This window comes from Astatotilapia calliptera, chromosome 13 (assembly GCF_964374335.1).
Source record: "Astatotilapia calliptera chromosome 13, fAstCal68.1, whole genome shotgun sequence".
In the NCBI taxonomy this organism is placed as follows: domain Eukaryota; kingdom Metazoa; phylum Chordata; class Actinopteri; order Cichliformes; family Cichlidae; genus Astatotilapia; species Astatotilapia calliptera.
Genome location: NC_137434.1, coordinates 26,210,770 through 26,233,050, shown reverse-complemented (window position 1 = coordinate 26,233,050; position 22,281 = coordinate 26,210,770). Strand labels below are relative to the sequence as shown.

The following is a 22,281-nucleotide window of genomic DNA, read 5'->3' as shown; positions in this document are numbered from 1 at the left end:
AATTCTAAATGTCTTCTGAAATCATGTTGGTAAGTTCTAAAGCATCAATATATTACACAGCCCGAATTTGTCGTCCGCTTTTGTCAGTTGAATTGGTGATACAGCCTGTGAAAAAGCGTTCTACCTGTTAAACCCAACCACATCAATCATTTTACACTTTTGGATCATTTCCTGTGTGGGAAAGTTTGCTGCTAATGTAAGCAGAAATGTGATTGATGGAGTTTTCTTTCCTGTTGTTATATTTTTTTAAAGTGATTTCAAGCCTTTATCTGTGCCCTTGTTGCTCTATCTGATTGATTTCTGCAGCTCAGGAAGTTAGAACATCACTCACACAGCCGTTTCAGACTGCAGGATCAATGCTGACGAACCATTTAAAATTTAATGAATACACTGTTTTTCTTTGCCAGGGAAATGAGACACCATTCAGTCTTGCAGCAAGACTGTTCTGTCTTTAGATGAAATATTTACATTAGTATCACTTGCTTTTCATTCAAAGCAGGTAATTATGATGCGTAATAAGTGGCAGGAAGTTTGTAACTTATAATTCTTTTAGAGAATGTTTTTTAACATGTTTTTTTTGTGTGCTTTTGTCTGTGAATATTTATGAATGTAGATGTTTTGTGGCCTTTTGGAGGCTTATATGTGCTTGGGACATTTCTCTGACGGCTGATAATCTATAATTTTGGTAATCTCCTGGTGACAACATAGAGTAGCTTGGAGACTTTCACACGCTCGCTGATCAGGTCATGTGACCTGGGTGGGTTAGATCATTATTTGCCTTATACTATATTATAGGTTGTACAGTCTCTCTCACTTTCTCACAGTTAATCTCACATTAATTGAGTGTGACATTAATTTGCCCCTCTGTGTGCTTTTCTAAACCACTGAGATTAACAGCTTTTCTATCAGAAAACTTGGTATCATATTGGCTGTAAATTTAAGCTTTTAATCAGCCAGTTTGTGTTATTTCAGACCCTAAATATACAAAGTATTACCTGAATGAGTACTGTAGGTCTTGCAGACCCACACAGAAGACGTGGGAGTTGCACACTGCAATCAGCACAGAGACATTATTGATTACATGGTTGGTCTGTCTTGCTCATGCAAGCATGGCTAATCATCACTTCTTCCCTCACACCCACGTGACATAACAGGGAATGTTCAGTTCTGAGGAAGAAGCTTCATATCAATCAAAGACTGCACACATACCCTGAAGGCATACGTCCACACTTTTATAGGAATTTAGACATTTTGAACACACACAGACACTCTTATCAGGTAAACACAGAGACAAGTGGATTTTCCCATCTGCTTTGGGGAGACAAGGGGTCCTGCTGCAGATCCAAGCAGCAGAAGAATTTATCATAGAAAGCACTTTATAGATTCTTTGTTTTTCTGGCTTTCATTGGGCATTTGGTGGAGATGACTATGCAAGCATGAATAGACAGTCAAGGCATTGCTGAACATGAGATACCTTTATTTGACAGAAATCTTTGGGTTTTTTTTCTGGTTAATGTTGACAATTTTTGAGCAGAAGTGATGGGTGTGTGCATAAATTCCCTATTAACTTTATATCAGCCATTGGGCTGATTGCGACACATTATATAGCTGGTTAACATCCATTGCTTGCTGTTTGACCCCTAGGGCACAAAATGCTCTACTTATAACTTTTTCTTCACTTCCTTGATGCAGCAGCATAAAGTGTCTCATGAATGTCTGAATAGTGATAAAATGTTTTGTAGTTATCAAATTCAATAATTCGGTGTCACTGAATTAGGCAGTAGAAACTGGTACAGTTTGACAGGTTGGTGGTTTTTCAGGTAGGGCTTTGGATGACAAGATGAAGAAAGCATTTGGAGATTTTCATAGCCTTTTTGTTGTTGTTGTTGTTGTTGTTGAGGGATCTGCAAACTGACTTTGACTGTGTGTTAGCCACAAACGTAATTTTTTTTCTTGGCTAGTATTTGGTAGAACTTGGTATAGGGTAAAATTCAATCACTTTTAATAAGTGGATAATCACACGTTACAAAACTGGTTAAAGCAATAATGTTATTCCAGTGCTCAGGATTTTCCTTTGGTTCATACTTTATTATAATAATAATTATTATACATTAATCAGGCTCTTATTGTTCGAATCAGTTTGTGGTAGTGGGCACTGAAAAGAAATTTTAATTTGAAGTGTCTTTGTAAGCATGAAATGCAGTGGAAGTGGTGTTCTTAACACAGTTATTATGTACTTGAGTGTTGTGAAATGCGTGAAGTGTAGAAATGAATTCCACAGTTGAAGCATCTGGCTGACAGTTGACTAATGGCCAACCTTTTCAGTGGAAATGACCAGCGTGCGTTAGGCTGTGACATGTTGTCTTCTGCTGAGCGTGTGTGCATTATGGCGAGCGTCCATCTCATTTCTCTGCCAGAGAAACCTCTTCTTGCCAACTTGTCTGACGTGGCTCTCCATTCTCTTTAAATCTGAAGGCCTTGACAGATCAGATTCCCGAGTATAACTTTGGCACCAGTAGAGGGTTTTTATTGCCAGGTTGTAGTAGAGAGCTGTCATTTCTCTTGTCCGGGAATTTTGGATGAAACCATAAAATCTGGATTGTCATTATGTTTGAGGTTTTGGGAAAAATAACTCTGTCCCTGGATTGAATTTACTTAATTGCAAACATCTCCTTTGTTTTTGTTTCAGTTTTACAATCCATGCTTGTTTATTTCGAAACACACAAGTAAAATGTAAAATTATAGCAAATGTAAAGCAATTTTTATGTTTAGTGCTTGAGCTTTTTATTATTGAAGTTTATCGCCTCTTTTTCTAATTCTGATTCTTCTATTTTCTTGCCCCAAGCTCACTGATGTCTTCTGGGTTAGCTTTCACAGTGAAATGACTGCTTTTCTCTCCATTTATCTTTCCTCTCCATTCTTTCCCGATTACTTTATCTTCCTTCGTCTGTCGCACCTCAGTTGCTTTTCTTTTTGAGGGGGGCTTGCTTTGCAGTAGAATTCACCCAAGTGTTGTTGTTCTGTGCTGCAATCATGAGACAAAAACGGGGCATTTACACACTCCTCCTACGCACACTAATAGACATGAAACATTGCAGGGTTGTGAAGTAGTCAATGGGGTGTAAAATGTGATAAACTCTGCTGGTGTGTTTCACTTTGCTGCTGTCAGCCAGAAAAAAACACACAGCCCTGAAGACTGCTCATCATTTATCAGCCTGCAGAGCACTGCTGCAGCATCTGCAGGCTGATTCATACTGTGTGTGTATCTGGAACTGTACAGTTCGTACAGTTTTAAAACGCGGTTTTGGAAAATATAGTTGACATAGGTGGAATTTAGGATCCTCTCTTGCAGTACAAAGTGGGTTTTTTTTCCCCCTCTGGGTCTCTTTGGATGATTTGCTTCGTTGTCCAATCATAGCACCCTGTGGGGTTGCCAATGACCAGTGGCATTACAGCCAGGGTGGTGCAGCAGAGGAGGTTAATGTGCAGTCAAACACACCAAACTCAATAGTCTGTGGGTAAAAGAGAAACACACCTATTGAAAGTTTGTCACCTTCAGCATAAAGCTACATTTACATTTTGACATGCAGTGGTGAATGATTTAGCTTTACCACAATTAGTTAACATAAGTGAATCGATGTCGGCTGAACAGTTTCAACAATATTGGGTCACAAGATTCATTTGGTGCACATGGGGATCCAAGGCTGACCTGTGTGGTTGGATACAACAGACAAGCTGTTGGAAAGCTGAAAGTGGCAACAGTGACAACGTGAGCATTAGAACTGGACCACGGAGCAATGGCAGAAGCTGGCTTGGTCTGATGGATCATGCTTTCTTTTGCATCACATGGATGGTCAGGGTTATGTGTTTATGTGTCTGTCGCTTACCTCCGGAATACCTGGCACGCGATGCTGGTGGAGGCATTGTGACGCTCTTGGCAATGTTCTGTAGGGACACCTCGGGCCCTGCCGTCCTGCCATGTGCATGTTACTTTGACATGTACCTAAGCATTGTTGCAGAGCCTACTACCAATTAAGCATATTAGGTGATGTGCATCTCTGTAATGAGAAGGGGTGTGGTCTAATGACATCAACACCTTATATCAGGTGTGCATAATTATTAGGCAACGTCCTTTCCTTTGGCAAAATGGGTCAAAAGAAGGACTTGACAGGCTCAGAAAAGTCAAAAATAGTGAGATATCTTGCAGAGGGATGCAGCAGTCTCAAAATTGCAAAGCTTCTGAAGCGTGATCATCGAACAATCAAGCGTTTCATTCAAAATAGTCAACAGGGTTGCAAGAAGCGTGTGGAAAAACCAAGGCGCAAAATAACTGCCCATGAACTGAGAAAAGTCAAGCGTGCAGCTGCCAAGATGCCACTTGCCACCAGTTTGGCCATATTTCAGAGCTGCAACATCACTGGAGTGCCCAAAAGCACAAGGTGTGCAATACTCAGAGACATGGCCAAGGTAAGAAAGGCTGAAAGACGACCACCACTGAACAAGACACACAAGCTGAAACGTCAAGACTGGGCCAAGAAATATCTCAAGACTGATTTTTCTAAGGTTTTATGGACTGATGAAATGAGAGGGAGTCTTGATGGGCCAGATGGATTGGCCCGTGGCTGGATTGGTAAAGGGCAGAGAGCTCCAGTCCGACTCAGACGCCAGCAAGGTGGAGGTGGAGTACTGGTTTGGGCTGGTATCATCAAAGATGAGCTTGTGGGACCTTTTCGGGTTGAGGATGGAGTCAAGCTCAACTCCCAGTCCTACTGCCAGTTTCTGGAAGACACCTTCTTCAAGCAGTGGTACAGGAAGAAGTCTGCATCCTTCAAGAAAAACATGATTTTCATGCAGGACAATGCTCCATCACACCCGTCCAAGTACTCCACAGCGTGGCTGGCAAGAAAGGGTATAAAAGAAGAAAAACTAATGACATGGCCACCTTGTTCACCTGATCTGAACCCCATTGAGAACCTGTGGTCCATCATCAAATGTGAGATTTACAAGGAGGGAAAACAGTACACCTCTCTGAACAGTGTCTGGGAGGCTGTGGTTGCTGCTGCACGCAATGTTGATGGTGAACAGATCAAAACACTGACAGAATCCATGGATGGCAGGCTTTTGAGTGTCCTTGCAATGAAAGGTGGCTATATTGGTCGCTGATTTGTTTTTGTTTTGTTTTTGAATGTCAGAAATGTATATTTGTGAATGTGGAGATGTTATATTGGTGTCACTGGTAAAAATAAATAATTGAAAAGGGTATATATTTGTTTTTTGTTAAGTTGCCTAATAATTATGCACAGTAATAGTCACCTGCACACACAGATATCCCCCTAAAATAGCTAAAACTAAAAACAAACTAAAAACTACTTCCAGAAACATTCAGCTTTGATATTAATGAGTTTTTTGGGTTCATTGAGAACATGGTTGTTGTTCAATAATAAAATTATTCCTCAAAAATACAACTTGCCTAAGAATTCTGCTCTCCCTGTAAACTATAGAGAGGCAAATTCAGTTTGTTATAAATCTCATAATAATGATCATATTAATTTAATGCTATATCGGGTAAATTACATTTTCCGCCTGTTTAACTCTGACTGAAGCTTATATCCTGAAACCTATTAGAAAACATGGCCATGCTGGGATCGGTTCAGCCCCCAGTGACCCTGCTTTGGATAAGTGGCTAAGAAAATGGGTGAATTAATGACTGTGCCATGAGAATAAAGGCATTTTATTTAAAGTGGGAGAGATGTGTTGGAGAGTTAACATTTTTAAGCTGCTGTTTGAATTATAATATGAGAGAAATTAAAACATAAGCAGTTTCATTTGCCAGCAAATTATCTTAAAGACTTTAAAATCTTCTCGTTTTTCTCTCTTCAGTTTGATTCTCAGACAAAATAATTGATTACTCACAAATATCAGCACTGTGACAGTCGCCTGGCTGCTTATCTATCATTAAATTTAGAAATGTATTCACCAGGGCTCCTTGTTTTCTGCTGTGTGCGCTCTTAAGCATGTGATGGTTGTGATTCGTACAGTGTCAGTCACTCCCCGAGGCTGTTGGTGAATGGTGGTGTGGGAAGAAAGGATTTATTACCTCACTTCTCCCACTGAAAGGTAGTTTCATTCTTAATTATTTTGCTCCCAAATTCATGATCTACATGATTCCTGCTGTGCCTGATCTGTGCCTGAGGCTCTTGTTGTGTTTTCCCTTAGAGTGGAAGTAAGATGCATGTTGATCATTATTTGCATTGGTTTCCTACTACCACTGTGATTCATGAAACCCTTTTGTTCTCTGTTTATTTTTTTTAAATGAATGATTATATGCAGGGATCTTTTGGTGGGAAGCACATATTCACTCATAACATCTTGCTCTTTGTGTTGTTGTGATATCATCATATGCCAGTGCATCATGGGTTGTTGTGCACAAGTTTACTCTGGCACACCTGACTTCAGCCGTTCATTTTTTTTTATCAAAGTAATGAAGCTATGGTTCATGCGGCTGTCATCTGTTTGCTAGTTTGCACTTTCCTGTCACAAACAAGAGAGACACGCCATCTTGTCAACCATTCCCCGTGTGTAAATGGCTCATTTGTTTCTCTCACTTATTTGATTTTATTTTTATTTTGTCAGTTGCCATTCCCAGAAATTGGGACAACTTACCGTATTTTCACGACCATAAGATGCACTGTACTAAAAGGCGCAGTCTCAGTTATGTGTGCCATTACTGTATTTAACACACACATAAGGCGCACTGGATCATAGGGCGCATACAAGTACCGTATGCGTATTTAAAAATAAAGCGGGAGCAAACCTGAGTTCGATACCTTACTCACATTTCTATTACCAGTAATCGTCATCATCAACAACACACAAGCATACAAGTGTGCGTATTTAAAAATAAAGCAGGAGCAAAACGAAGTTTGGTACTCACATTTTTATCATCAAACCCATGGAAGTCCTCATCCTCTGTGTCTGAATTGAACAGCTGCGCTAAATCTCCATCAAACATGCCAGGTTCACTTTCTTCACCGTCAGAGTCACTTTCCGTGCCGTGCGGCTCCTCGGAAATGATGCCGGCTTTTGCGAAAGCTTGAACAACAGTGCCAGCAGACATGTTAGCCCAAGCATCTACAATCCATTCGCAAATTGTGGCGTAACTCGCCCGGCGCTGCCTTCCACTCTTGGTGAAACTGTGGTCTCCATCGGTCATCCATCGCTCCCAGGCCGCTCGCAGCCTTACTTTGAACGGGCGGTTCACACCGATGTCCAGCGGTTGGAGTTCCTTTGTCAGGCCTCCCGGAATGACAGCAAGCTCACAGTTCATTTGTTTCACTAGTTTTTTCACATCGGCTGTGAGATGGGCACGCATAGAGTCACAGATTAAGAGCGATGGTGATGCGTGGAAAAAAAAAAACACCTGGTCTCCTTACATACACCTCCCTCAGCCACTCTTTCATCATTTCCTCATCCATCCAGCCCTTTTCATTTGCCTTAATGATGATTCCTGCTGGAAACTTCTCTTTAGGCAAAGTCTTTCTCTTAAAAATCACCATAGGCGGCAGTTTCTGTCCATTAGCATGGCAGCCAAGCACAACAGTAAAAGAAGACTTTTCGTGCCCCGTTGTGCGTATCGCTAGCGTGCTGGTCCCCTTCTTCTCCACAGTGTGACTCACCGGGATGTCAAAAGTGAGCGGGACCTCGTCCATGTTTGTGATGTGGCTGGGCTGGATGTTTTTGTCCCCGATGTGTTTGCTGCAGTAGGAGCGGAAGATGGCCAGCTTTTCCTTATAATCCGCTGGAAGTTGCTGCGCTACCGTAGTCCTGGTCCGGATGGAAAAATGGCACAGTTTCATGAAAAGTGAAAGTGAAACTGCTTTTAGCCGAATGGTGACCGTCGAAACGCTTCTCCCGCTCGTTCTTTGCTCGATGATCCACTGCTCGAGTCTTTCCTCCAACTCGGGCCACCTCGCCTTATGTCCGCGGAAACTCAGCTGCGTCTTCTTGACCTGTCGGAGCTTGTTTTCTAGCTTCCTCCATTTGCGAACCATCGATTCGTTAATCTTAAATTCTCTCGCCGCTGCTCGATTTCCATGTTCCTCCGCGTAGCTGATGGCCTTCAGTTTAAACTGTGCTTCATAAGCGTGTCTCTTTGCCATTTTCAGGGTTGCGCCCACACTTCACCCTTTAGCGTTCTCATGGTGTTCTCTACTACGTCCTGCTTACAACACACAGGGCGCACTGCGCTATAGGGCGCGCCGTACTTTTTGAAGAAAATCTAAGACTTTTAAGTGCGCCTTATGGTCGTGAAAATACGGTAAACACTGTTTTATTTACCAGAAGTTTCCATACTCTCTGTGCAGAGAGTTTAACCCTTCATCTGCAGGCCAGTGCTGTTAGCCAGCAGCAGCATTTTGTTCCCTTTGCTTCCTGTGCTTTCTCACGGGGTAAGATTTAAAAGACTCTTACCTGACCTCTGTTCCTCAGGGTATGATGGAGCCTTTGATCTCCACTTTCATCCATCCAGCCTACCCACTTTTATTCCTTGTACCTTGCTCTCAGCTAGTCCCTCTTCTCAGCCATGGTAGACCTTTCATAATTGGCCACACTTGACCTTCAGTCTGTTTCTGCAGTTAAGCTCTCAGCTACTGCTGCCTCCACAAAGCTATCCTTTTAAGAAGAGCTCTGAAAAATAATAGCTTCTGGCTTGAAACAACTCAGGCTGTTTACAGAATGGGAAATGCTTCAAAGTAATCTTCATGCTTGATGTCTTTAGGTGTTCAGTGGAAATAATGAAGTCTAGAAGTGACTGGAAAAATCCTCTGCTTTTCCAATTCACACTCCAGTCTGTAGTTTTTATAGCAGCAAGATCCAGTAAGTAATGAGGTTAGTAAAACAAATGTTTAAATTAGACACTAAAGACTGTAGCTGTTCTGTGTCTTTAGTCTATAAAGGTCATTTTAATTAAAAAAATCCACAAATACATAAAGTTGTCAGAAATACATAACCTGGCATTACAGTAGTCACAAACAAACATTCATGGACTGGCACACAAGCTGATTAGAGAGGTTCTCTAGCTTTCACTCCAGACTCTTGTACTTGGCTTAAGTGCTTTCAGCATTAACTCTGTGTCACTGACCCAGCTTTTGGCTCACACAGACACACTGACTTACTGTTGTATAATTGGAGGTCAAATGACTGGCAGTGCAGGCCAGAAGAGAGAAGGAACAAATTTCAGATTTTATAGGAAAGTTTTTTAGATTTTACAAAATGCACACAGCAAGATGATTATAAAGCACTACTGTGTTGAAAATCTGTCTGTTAGATGTCCTCTTCAAAGCTCAGTTGCAGCTTAAGAGGCGATGTTTACAAGTTGTTTCAGTCTTCTCATTAAAAGGATCAAAATGCCCACAGGAATGAGGGCTGGGTCATTAGTTAGATTTTAATTTCAATTAAGAATTTGGCTTTCAGCAATTATGAAAACAAAACTTTGACATTGATTTTCACTAGGAAGCTCTCTAAAAAGTGAAATTCCTAAGAGGTGGAAAGGTCATTAACAGTTTCCTGCCTTTAGTTCCCCATTACTCTCCTCCTGTCCCTTGTTGTCCTAAGGATGAGTATCCCTGGGCCTTTTTGTTGCAAGAGTCACCCATGCATTTCATGCATTTATTCTTTTTTTTTCTTCTTCTTTTTTTGTTTTTGTTTTACCTTTTAAGATAGAGCCAAAGCGTCAACCCCATCAAACACCTTTAGAATGTGCTCGAACGGAGCTCACAAACCAGGTGCGCTCGTCCGATATTGGTGTCTGACCCCACAACTGCCCTTTTGGATGGATATGCAAAAAAATTTCCACTGATACACTCCAAAATCTTGGAAACTCATTATCGCAACAAGCTTCAACTTAAGAAGGGAAAGTTATACTAGGCTGTTTAATTTGCATGCATAACTATACTCCTCAATATGTTGGGGAAAAAGTACAGAACTCAATAAAATAAAATAAAAAAACCCCAAACAAACCCTTTTGTAAATAAGATTAAATGGACTTACAATATTAAGGAAGCTGTTTTCCAGTGAAAACAGTTCCCTCTCCAAATAATGCTCTCATTGCTGTCTTTACTGAGTCAGAACTTACGAAGTAGGTCGGGTATGACAAATACATTCTTTTGCTAAGCTTTTAATGGTGGGGCTGTTACTGTGTGTTTCTCATTTTGACCAGATCTTTGGCGTTAAGCGCTTGTGGCAGTCAGTTAGCGCTGCACCCCTACACTGCATGTCACATGTCAAAGAAGAATTCTCTTCATTGCATTCATCCCTGGGTTTTTTTTTGTTTTTTTTTTATGGCTGGTGGCTCACTACATTTGAGTATGACAGTTCTATTTGGAAAACTTAGTTTTCTAATGTCCTTGATACCACAAACCAGGATACTGTTAAAAATACAGCAAACAAAGAAGAATATTTATCTTTTAGCTGGATAAAAATGGAAATCATTATTTAGTGGACAGCTTTGCTTCTTGCAATTTGCCAAAGTGTCTATTGTGTTTTTAAGATACATGATACTTTATCACTGTGTTTATCACTTGTTTTATTGCAATGCCACCAAAACTTAGCTGTGCCCTGCCCTGCTGTGTGTTTGGGTTTCCTGCACTCTTAGTGTGTGTGTGTGTGTGTGTGTGTGTGTGTGTGTGTGTGTGTGTGTGTGTGTGTATACGTGTTGGTTTTAGAACTGTCATGCCAAAATGAAGTGTTTCCTTTCTCCTGCCTACAGGGAAGATATGGCAGCCACAACTTCCTGACACACCCTTCACTTCCAGCTATCCAGGGGGATTGAGGTGTGCAAACAGTGAAGCGCGAGATTATTTGACTGTCTTTGGTTTAAGCTGCACATGTTTTTCTGTGGGGTTATAGATGGTGACATTATTTCACTTTTTGGGAAATCAGCCTCTCATGCAGTTTGTGAACCTTTTTTAAGAATTGATAAGAAAGAAATGCTTTTTTTCTTACAATAGTTGGCAGATCACACTTTGTCTCTCTCTGTATTTCTTTCTGTCAGTATTTCTGTCTCCCTCTCTTTTTCTGTCTCTTTAAATCACTGTTTTGCTTTCCCTATTTTTTTCCTCCCTCTATCAGTTTCTCTTTATTCATCTTTATTCTTCTCTCACTTTCTGTCTCTGTCTCTCTCTATATGAATTTGTCTATCAATTGAAATTCAAAGGTGCTTTATTGACATGAGTTTCTTAAAACTTGTTTGAAAGCATCATAATACAGTTTCTAAAATAATATTAATAGGAAAAAAGAACAACAAAATTAGACGTTTCAGCTTAAATTGAAAAGCTCAGTGAACACTTAAACGTCATATTGGACATGTGTGTGCATGTGTGTGTATGCCCTTTCTCATTGTCCTTGTTCCTTTTGCTGATTGAAATTCGGAATTACCTAAGTGAATGAAATAAACTAAGAGTTCCTTACTTCACTGCACAATTTCAGGAGGAATTGCGTCATCTTTGTTCACTTGCCAATTTGTGGTCATTGAGCCTATACTTCTTTATGATCTGGCTTAGTTGTCCATTTCTGACAGTTACGAGATATTCTATCCATTCATAAGCTCTGTTTAGGTTCAAATGACCTTCTAATCTGCATTAGTTTCTTCTTCTGAGAGTTTGAGTACTCTCCTGTGAATGCTAATGATCAGTAGGTATTTGTTTGTGGGTGTGGGTTTTTGTTGTTGTTGTTGTTTTTTTAAACATGAATGTAAAATGTATATCTGCAGAGCCTTACATGTAGAGGTCGTGATTATTGAGTGGACTCCATACATCACTATGATAGAGCACAAGGAGCAGGATGATGCGATTAAATATCTCGCTTTATCTCTTAACTCTATCTCTCTATAGTTCTTTATCTCTTATCTCTCTTTGTTGATCTCTCTTGGTCTAAATTTCTCTTTCTCCATGTCAATATCTCTTTGTCTTAGAGATATCGATCCTAAGCTGAATTGATTGAGAAATCTACTAGAAGTAATCTGGTAATTTTTGGTTAATTATACTAAATGGAAACTGTTGGTATGTTGGTAGGTGGTGTTTGTGAAGTCTATAAACACATACTCCACAGTAACTTCAGGATTATGGACTCCACATATTGCTGATGTGGTGTTTAAGGGAACATTAAATAACTACATGCTCATTAAATGCACATTTTTGTGGATAAGACTAAAGTGGATATTTCTTATCTGCCATCTCTTCCCAACATACACATGCACAAATTCTTAGTCTTTTCATTTCTTTCTTCAACATTCTTCGAATATCATTTTCACTTTTTTTTTTGTCTTCTTTAGAACATTTTCCCTCTTGTATTGCCATTTAGTTCGCACACTTTTGTGCTCATTATTTCATGCTTTTTGCCTCTTTAATTTCTGTCTCTCCCATTCTGCTAGTGAGAGTCAAGTAAGGGTACACCTACACCATCTTACCTAAATTATCAAATAAAGCGGTATATAGGGTGCTCCTCTGTGGGTATTTTAATTGCCTAGTGCTTTGAAAAAAATAATGGTGCATTTTAAGCAGCAGCTTCTCCAGTGGATTTCTTGTACTATGAGCAAACTCCAACTCAATTGTCTTTGACAGTTGGTGGAAGTGGTCCTTGTTCTGTCTTGGAGCCTTGGCGAGCACAGCGTTAGCAGTACATGAACCAGTTGTTTTTTTTTTTTTTACTTCAAATCTTTAGATCAGAATGAGGACTACCTTTCTCAGCTTCTCCTGTCTCTAGTCTTTTGCCCATCTCCGCTCTCTCATTATGAAATGTTTTGGGTATGGAGTACTTTTGTGAGGGGAGGCCGGAAAAGGCGCTCCATATTTCCCAGACCTCCTTGTGGGAGTGTTTCTCTGCTTTCAGGATGGAGATCCTGGTAGTCTGTTTTTAGAGAAGTCCTGAATCCTACTGCACTTTATGTGGCTGGCCCAGACTCCTTCCACTTTTTTGTGTCTTGTGTCTTTTACTAATTTATTCTGAGGTTACTGTGGTGCAGGAAGTAGAGCAACTGTTCTTGTTGTTTGATGCTATTTAAACAAATTGTATTCAATTTGATAGAGCAGCTTATCTGCTAATGGGAAAGTGAGTGGTTTGACCTGTGGCTCCTCTAGTCTGTGTGTTGGGCAGGATGTTCAACCCCAAATTGCCAATAGAATAGAACGGGGCTTGTTGTGTAGGATTGCTTTGAGTGGGCACTATATAAACACCAATCCATTTGCTGTGGTATCAGTTCGTTGACTGGAGCTCCAGACCTTTAGTTTATTTTATCTTTCTTTAAATGGAAATCTTTGTTGGTAAAATAAATCTATGTCAAATAAATGTATTATTCTCTTTCTATGTTGTGGCCACATTGAGTTTGCTTGTGGTTTTCTGGGATATTTGGGATATTCAGAGACGACAGAGTCCAACCCAAGACTGGAGGGGGTGAGGGTACTTGATTAACATGAACTGAAATTTTAAAATAAAAGCGATGGGATTCCTACTGAGTAAATTAATTGGAGGGGCTGATTTTTCTCCTGAATAAATACGAAAAATGTAAAAACTGAGATTCTGGGTCCATCCAATTCTCAGGAGAAGGCATGGTTTGGTCCAGGAGTGGAAGGTGTATCACAGGCGCATTGTACATATTTCAGGATGTCAGTGGGGGAGGTTGAGTTCTTGGCAGAATTGGGAACATATCTGAGGAGGCAGAGAAATCATTTCAGACATTTACCAGGAGCAGCGTCTAGCAGTATGAATGTAGTAAAATACTATTATTTTACTGTCTTTATGTATTCAGTAACGGCACACAATTTGAGTTACGAGTGCAAATGTTGCCAAATGCTAGTTGGTCAGGTCTTATTTGGATTATAAAATACTTGTTTCAAAAAAATAAGTACTGCAAATTCATCCAGTGAAATTATGCGGTTGACGTGATCAGCTGCAGTAAGAGTAGGTGAGTCTAAAAAAATATTTTTAAAGCAAAAAAATATCTGTACGGATTTTAGGCATCCAGTTTGTGAAGGTCTTAACATTCAGAAGGGTAGTGGTCATGCTCAAGTATGAGACAAAACGCTCCTAGGGTTTGGACTTCATAATAATTTGTTTCAGATTTATTTTGTGTTTTGCTGTATGTATTTGTGTGGGTATCACCAATTTCTGTTCTACTGCTGCTTATTTTGGCCAGAGCACTCTTGGCTTAATTCTAATCTGTGTACTGTGCTTTATCCTATTGGTGTCTTTTCTGGATGCCACTTTGCAAAGTTCTTACATGAAGAGAAAGCAGAACCAACTAAACATATACTATAAAATTATAAAACATCTAAACTAAATTTCAAATCTAGGGTAAACATAAGGCTGTAATCTAGCTGTGAACTCTACTAGTGAACTCTTGGTATGACTGAGAGCTGATGAATGCCACTTTAATAGTTTTTCCTCAGGCCTTTTTGTGGCCGTCTTCATCTCATTTGTGTTTTTGTGTTGTGACATTCCCCTCTGATGGCTCATTGATTAATGTTACACACAGAATGAAGCCTTGAAGTTGTAGCTGAACACAACTAAAAAAGGGCGTTGAAATAATATAGCCTGCAGACAAATGGTTTAAATTTTTCTCATAGCTCAACAAATACTGTACAAAGGAGACAAAGGGAGGGTGATATTTGTGTGTCTCTGCCTTCTCTCTGATATGGCATGTGTTGTTGGACAATAGCTCCTCTATGTGTGGCCTCTCCTCAAGGCTGAAATTGTTATGTCATTTTTCTTCTCCCCTCTCCTCTTGTCTCTTTTCACTCTTTCCCTCTTTTCTCTTGTCTTTTTGCTCTCTGTAACACTGTCTGTCATTCTTTTCCTTTGTTATTGTTCTCTTAAAAATCTTATACATAAAGGCTGGTGCATGCATAAATCTAGTGTTTAACATCCAGTACTTTACACTAAAATATTGCAGATACAGAAGTTCATGATGCAGATCTGGATTTTAATACCAATCTGCATGAAGAGGCTTAGTGTTTCATTCTGAATTTTAAGTTTAAAATGTGCTGCTGTTTAATTATTCAGGTCTTAGTCACGCCGACTGGTAGGCGAACCACCCTGACGGTTGAAGACTGTTACTGGAAATTGCTGTCGATTTGTTAGTGAAATTATTGGTCACATTGTTGATACTTTAGTTGCTAGCACATTGCTGCAGTTGCCTGTAGTTTGCATAGAAGCTGACATAGATGCTGACTTGCCTGCTAACACTCACCAACTGGTCACCATGTAGTAGCGAAAACTCTGAAACATGAAAGGTGCAATGCAAACAGGAAACAGAGAACATTTGCCTTCAAAGTAAAAGTTCTGTCTTATCGCTGAATCTAGCATATACAGTGCTTAATAGATGTGCTAGACCACTGCCAAATTATAGTTACTGTATTTTTTTTTTCATAACAGTTTAAGGACTGTATCAGAATACAAATGTTTTACTTTCAGTTTGTTGCGCTTGCTCCCCTCTCTCTAATGAGACTGGCATGTTTGTTGTACACAACACGGACGCTCTGTAAACCGTTATCTATAGGTTTTAGCTGTGTACTGTCAGCAGAAAATGGCATGAAAATGTTATTTGTCTTACTCTTTCTCGTGTTTGTGTTGTTGTTGTTGTTGAGTCTTAAGCTTAGCTGCTGTCACGATGAAGCGCAAAGTCATAAAATAGACCAATTAATTGCAATGAAACAGTGTTAAAACAGTACAAACTGTCCACTACAGGAAAAGTCTGTTCTTCACATGCTCATTTTTTTTTATCTAGATATTTTTTTGGCACTACTTCTCCTCCGTGGTGAACTCTGCTGTTTCAGCGTTTCCTAAAATCCATCAGTCTTCATAGCCAGTGATTCACACAAATGGACACAAACTCAATACTATGATATTCATTTAATTTGTTGACTTCTCCTTATGTTAGGTCAAACTAGTTAGAAACTAGAAAGATGTTTGTTGTGGATTATACACTATGGGAAGCTTTTCATTATTTGATTAATATATACCAAATTCAGTAAATGTATAACCTTGTATTTATGTTTTGCTTTATGTAAAGTTGGGAGGGCGATGTTTAAGTCAACATTTATGTTACCATGCATTTAAAGAATGATTTCCAGTCTTTCTCACAGAGAGGGATGAAAATTGTTGATTTAACACTGGTATTATGTCATTACTCATTATCAACAGATACCAAAAGCTAATGTATTAGTGTGATATTGGAAGTAGGAAAATCTGGATTAGTGCATCTGTAACTGATAGCAATATTAATATGATGTAGCTTCTTGTTATTTAGTCACTCACAGAGCTTATAAAGTTATTTTGATGAATACACGTAGAGTAGTTCGCTCCCTTTCTTCGTGACAGTGGAAAACCAGAGGTCTGCATTAGCTACAGACTGCTATCCATGAAGCTGGAGAGGTTCACAGCATGAAGTGGAGGCTTGCCCATGAGAGTGAGTGAGAGAGATGCTTAAGCATGACTAAAAGCCAAAGTATGCCTCAGCAGTTAACACATGAACCGCAGCACCATCAGCTGCATTTCAGAATGCACTTAGATGCCTAATCTGAACTACAGCCACTCCTCTTCTGAACACCCTGCATTGTCTTGAGGCTGTTTAAAAAATTGTATTGGTTTGTTCCTTCAACTGCTGCCTGTCATCTCATTTGTCAGTTTAAAAAAAAATGTTATGCAGCAGTACTTAATATATTTTTTAAAATAAGGAATTACATCAGGTCACAAAAACTTTTTTTTATTAGACTGCAACTTCAATTGTTGATGTAAAATAAGTAAATATTTCTTCTAAAATAATCTAACATGGACGTTCTTGGTCCTGTGGGAGGCGGATTTGAACCCAGAACCTTCATGCTGTGAGGCAACAGTGCTAACCACCACAGCACTGCTAACCACCACAGCACTGCCTTATCATGTGACTGAACTTAGCATGGCAGTTTGTAAAATGGTCACAATCTCTAATCTACTGATTTTTGTTTCTGGGCATGAATGTTACATTTTGATTTTTTAATGTTCCTGATAACAATGTTTGCTTTGTCTGTTCACATATGTACTAATGTTCATGTACAACAAAAAAGGCTTTTTCGTGACTGTTTTTCTGGTGAATTTGGGCTGAAAGATGTGCTGTTGGCATCCCAGGTGTGAAACCTCTCCAAATTGCTTCCTCCATGCTGTGTTAGCTCTGCCACTAACAGCTCGTGCACTGATCTCAGTGGTTATTACACCTTACAGCTGATTCCATCCTGGACTGGATCAGATTATCCTAACTCTCAGACCCCTATTTGTTTTTTGTTTGTTTGTTTGTTTTTTCTCCTGTTAGACTAAACTCGTACTTGTATGTGTATACTCTGTATTTCTGCAAGTGTGCATCCTGTTGTTTGTGCTGCAGTCTGCAGGGACAAAGCTGGGGTTTAGTTGTCTCATCATGATTTATTCATGCTGTGAGACTATGCAGGTATTTGTATATGTGTGTGCAGAGCAGAGGGCTTATCAGGGTTTTAAACTTGAAGCAATAAAATACAATCTAGTTTAGACTGACAGTAATTATATGTTGAAGTGTAGCACAGAAGTGGATGGACTGGCCTTTTTTTTACATTAATCTTTCTTTTCTCTCTCTTCTCACAGGCAACCAGACAAACTGGTGGTGGTTTGGACGCGTAGAAGTCGACGGAAATCCTCCAAGGTTGGTATTGGATTAGATGCATTTTTAGTTTAAGAAAATTTTCAATTTCCACTTATTTCCAAATGTAATTTTTTTTCATCATCCATCCTTCTGTCCTGCAGTCTCACAGCTGGCAGCCTGGCATCAAAAACCCCTACAGAGGAGTCGTGGTGTGGCCGGTACCAGAAAACATTGAGATCACGGTCACTCTTTTTAAGGTAACCTGCTGCTCTATTATCTGTGTAAAACAGGCCTTTAAGGAAACTCTAGCCCTAATTTTTCAGACTTTTCTGGGAAAATGTTAGGCTAAACATTTATATGCATTTAGTTGGAAGCACACTTATTTAGTCCCCTTATCAAACTAATCCTAATAGCAAAATGTGAACTTTTCCAGTTGATTTCAATACCAAAAGCACACACAGACGGTTAAAATTGCTCAACACAGCTAATATTTTTCTAAATTTAACATAAAATGCTAATTTTCCTGACTTTTGCCTACAATTCCTTAATGAATCTTTCACAAGATCACAAATTTACAAATCAATTGTTGTACAAACAATTTCTAACTTCCAGAGTTCAGGTTTTTCTGTTAAAGCCATAAACCTATCAGGCCTAGAGCTTAAGAGAAGAAAACATTACCTTTCATAAAAGAAGGCAGTCTGGAGGTGGAAGAATGATGCCATCTACAGTGAAGCATGGTGGTGACTCTGTGATGCTCTGAGGCAGTTTTTCTTCCTTGGTTAATAGAAATCTAGAGTGTGTAGCATGGAATTGTCATCATGCTACTAAAGTGCTAAAGACACAGGGGCTGAAGGATTCAGTCAAAGCATCATGATTGGTTGAATTTGGTAATTAAATATTAGTTTAATAAAATGTTCAATCACACTTGTGTAATATGATCTTTACAAATGGCTTATGCCAAAAATTCTGCTTCTATTGTACACTTAAACAGGTATCTGTCACCTTGTCTGACTTACTTAAACATACTGGCCTTTTTGCTGACAGGTCAGCTCAGAGCTCAGTATCTTGTTACCCATAACTCCTACCACAAATCTCTACCATAATTGTCTTGCTTTGTAAAGTGGTGGTGGTGGCTTTTAACAATTTGGATACTAAATACATGAAAATCTAGTCAATCCCAAGGCACTTGACACAGAAACCTTCAAATAGAGTAAAGACTTCATCTCCAGACATCTGTAAAAACAAATCCTTACGTCTGCTTTCGTGTGTACTAGCTCAGTTTTTTGAAGTCTGTGGTTGTTGAATGTAACTGTACTATTAGTGCCTCTCTTTTTTTAGGCCCACTTCCACTTCCTGTCTCAGAGGAAGTAATAAAGCTGTTTTGGTAATGAGACAAAATGCAAAACCATTGAAGGCACCATTCAACCATTAAGTTGGATGGAGCTCAAATCAAACGGCAATAGAATGCAGTCTGTAAGCCTGCTGCCTTGGTAGAAAGGTTTTTGTTTATTCTGGATAATAAAAATAAAGAAACTCTGAAACATCATCCTAGTTTACACGAACACAGCCAGGAGCATGTCATAGATCAGGGTGTTTAATAATACAGTCCGTGAACCATGATTGGACAATCAAAGCATCTAATGCTGTGCAAAGAAGGTCGGCATAACTTTTCACTATTTGGTCTTCAAGAGTTGTTGATGGGAGTCGCAGTGTAAATCATTTTTAAGAATGTTTGACTTTATTATTTTGGTATTTTAATCCAAGAAGGTTGAATCATTGTCACTTTGACACCATTCTTACTAAAAAAGACACCAGACAAGGTTTTGGATGTTGCATGAATATTTAAAAAAATTAGATTGATTAATTGATCATTTATTTTGTGCATATGTGTACATACATACAAGATGGAGCATATATAGAGGAAGGAAAATATTGTCTTCTAGTACAACAGGTGCTTGAAAATTAGTGGGAAGAAGTGGTACTTATAGGTCCCCCATAGATGAACAATTAAACAAAATTTCCTGTCTGTCGACAAAAAGATTTTCCAGTGGATTAACAATACATTTCATTTTTTTAATTAAATTGTCAGACTCAGAGTAATGAGCTGCCAATAATGTTTTATCTAACAATACAGATTTATTTCTTTAAGAGGAAAGTAAAGTAGCTGTGCTGAGAGGTTTATTTGATTTAGTAAAGCAGCCTTTCTTTATAATGTTGAAAAACTGAGACTTAAAGTTGAAATGGTGCTCATATTCCTTAAGACATCTCAGACCGAGTGTCATCCATTTTATAAATGGATAGTGCATTAAATGAGAACATTTTTATACTGTATTTCAACTGCTTTACACTGAGTGAAAGGGAAACGTTGTGAATATTTATAGTTGTATTAAAGATCTCACAGAGTCGTTAGGGGGGAAAAAAGATGCAGGGCCTGATTCTCTTTAGATTCTTGACTTTATTATTTTTCACAGCTTTTCAGTTTTCTGTGCGTGTAGCATAAAGCTCATGCTGGAAATACTGTCTACAGTAAAACCCCAGACAGAATCAGACCCTTTGAAAATGCATTAACACCCTAATCTGCAGTAGTTATATTACTGGCAAATACTTTCCTGGTCAATTGCAGGTCAAAAGCTGCATGCAGAGTTGCTCTGGTAACCTTTCTTGGTTACAGAAATAATTAATTGATGTTGTATAACAATAAAATATGAGCTTAGTTTCAATTATTATATTTCTGGTGGTACCTGTCAGCAGGGACATTCAGTCCTCTGCTTGGATAGTCATGCACATCCCTAGCCTACAGTTCTGTAGATTTGAGAGTTCAGGTCACCTCTCTGGTCCTATAACGCCTAAATGTTATAAAGGGCTTTTAACGTTACCTGGGTCATTTTACCTGTGTTATAGGAAACTGCACCAGTTTTTACACATTATGTTTTTTAAATGAGACTAGGTTTGTGCCCCGATTTTACAGTACTTTTTCAAAAATCCTGTCTCTTGAATTGCCCAAGTGTAACACTTGGGCAATTCAAGTATCTAATAACTTACACTTCTGATTTTTTTTCTTCTGAATTGTGGTAACTGAAAGTGAGGGGAAACGTAACCATGATTTTAAGATCCTGTCAAAGTGTTTTCTGGCCTCAAGCTAGCTGAACTAGCTGAGCCCTGCATTATTGTAGCCTCGGGGGGATGTACACTACCAGACAGCCTTAGCTGAACTTTGTATATAGTAAAAAAAAATCATGAGATTAAATATTAACTGAAGTAAGCAGTGCTCTGGCTGCTCATTATGCAGACAGATCAATCCTACCAGAGATAATGTGCATAATAAAAGTGGGCAGTTATTGTTTTTACCCTATTGAGTTTTAAATTACCGGTAGCTGGATTTGACTTGTGACATTTTATTTTTTTAATTTTATTTTAAAGTATCTGAAAACAAATCTCACTGAGAGTACCACAAGAGTTGTTCGGTTCTGAATTATTGGAAAGGACAAGCATTTTCCTGTTCGTATTTTAAAAATATTTAACAAAATAATAAAATCCTTGTCACTAATGTTGGAATTTGTTAATGAAAACGATATGTCACAGAAGAAGGTGCATGCTGTGTGTGATCTGCAGCTTCTGTTTACCAGCAGCACTAAAACAGCTGATAACGCCTCACTCTGCTGGTGCTTAAAAGCAGTTTATGTGGGATGTGAAATAACAGCAAGTTTACAGTTGGGGGGGGGGGGTATGTGAGAAGGCTGTGTTATTTTCTGTGTTTGTGTGTGGGCGTTGTCTGATTGTTACACTAGACTGCAGGAATATTGATTTCTGGGAGTGTGTCCTGAGCTCAGCCAGACAAAAAGGCAATCAGAGCTCGTGTATTACACACAGAGGCTGCAACAAACAGCAGACTGTACATTTGTGTTTGTCCTCACTAGAGAAACTCCTCCTCTACCTTTTAAATGAAGTCTGGTTTAAAATCTGTCCTATGTTTGTTGGGTGGATCAGCTTTAAAGCTTTTATATCACTATTATTATTTAAATCTGGCCATTGTTTGCATTAATACTTTAGTAAAGGTGTAGAGACTAAACCTGAGCTGTGCCCCATAAGTCATAAGTGTGTTTTTAGTCTGGGGCTTGCCCCCTGGTGTCGACGTATGTCAGCTGACCATCCTTGAAATGCCCATTGCAACCAGGGTTTAATGCATCTCTGAAATCCAACCTATCACATCACCTGTTCTGCAATTTGGCTCCCACAGTCCAAATACTGGCATAATATATGTGCAGATGCTTTAGCACCTGAAGTGATTGTACTGGTTTAACCTGCATCCAACCATCTGGTTTCAATGGGCCCAGTTTTTAGTGTTTACCACTTGACATGCAGCTGTGCTTTCTCTCTTTGTACTGTGTCCAGCTCTGTCTTGTGTTTGTGTGTACTGTGCATGTGCTTAAGAGAGTACTGGAGGGCAGTGAAGGTCACCCACCGCAGCACAGTAAGGCCGGGCTGCTTCCTGCCTCCGTTCCTCTCTTCTTTCATTATGTCGATTTTAAACAGGCAGGAAGATGGGAAGAGAGGCAACACAGAGATGCTTAAAGTACATAGAAATTTTCTGCATTTTAATGTTTCCATCTGTGGATTCAGTAGCCCAACCTTGTGTAATT

General features: G+C 39.2%; 1 protein-coding gene across 5 annotated transcripts in view; it reads left to right on the top strand.

The window, feature by feature from the left end:
- Nucleotides 1–22,281, top strand: part of ehbp1 (EH domain binding protein 1) — a 162,862-nt gene that overhangs the window by 6,330 nt on the left and 134,251 nt on the right. For all 5 annotated transcript variants that reach the window (XM_080288053.1, XM_080288055.1, XM_080288054.1 and 2 more), the window contains exons 4-5: nucleotides 17,644–17,701; nucleotides 17,803–17,898. In XM_080288053.1, coding sequence (XP_080144179.1) covers nucleotides 17,644–17,701; nucleotides 17,803–17,898 — 154 coding nt within the window. The remainder of the gene's footprint in view (nucleotides 1–17,643; nucleotides 17,702–17,802; nucleotides 17,899–22,281) is intronic.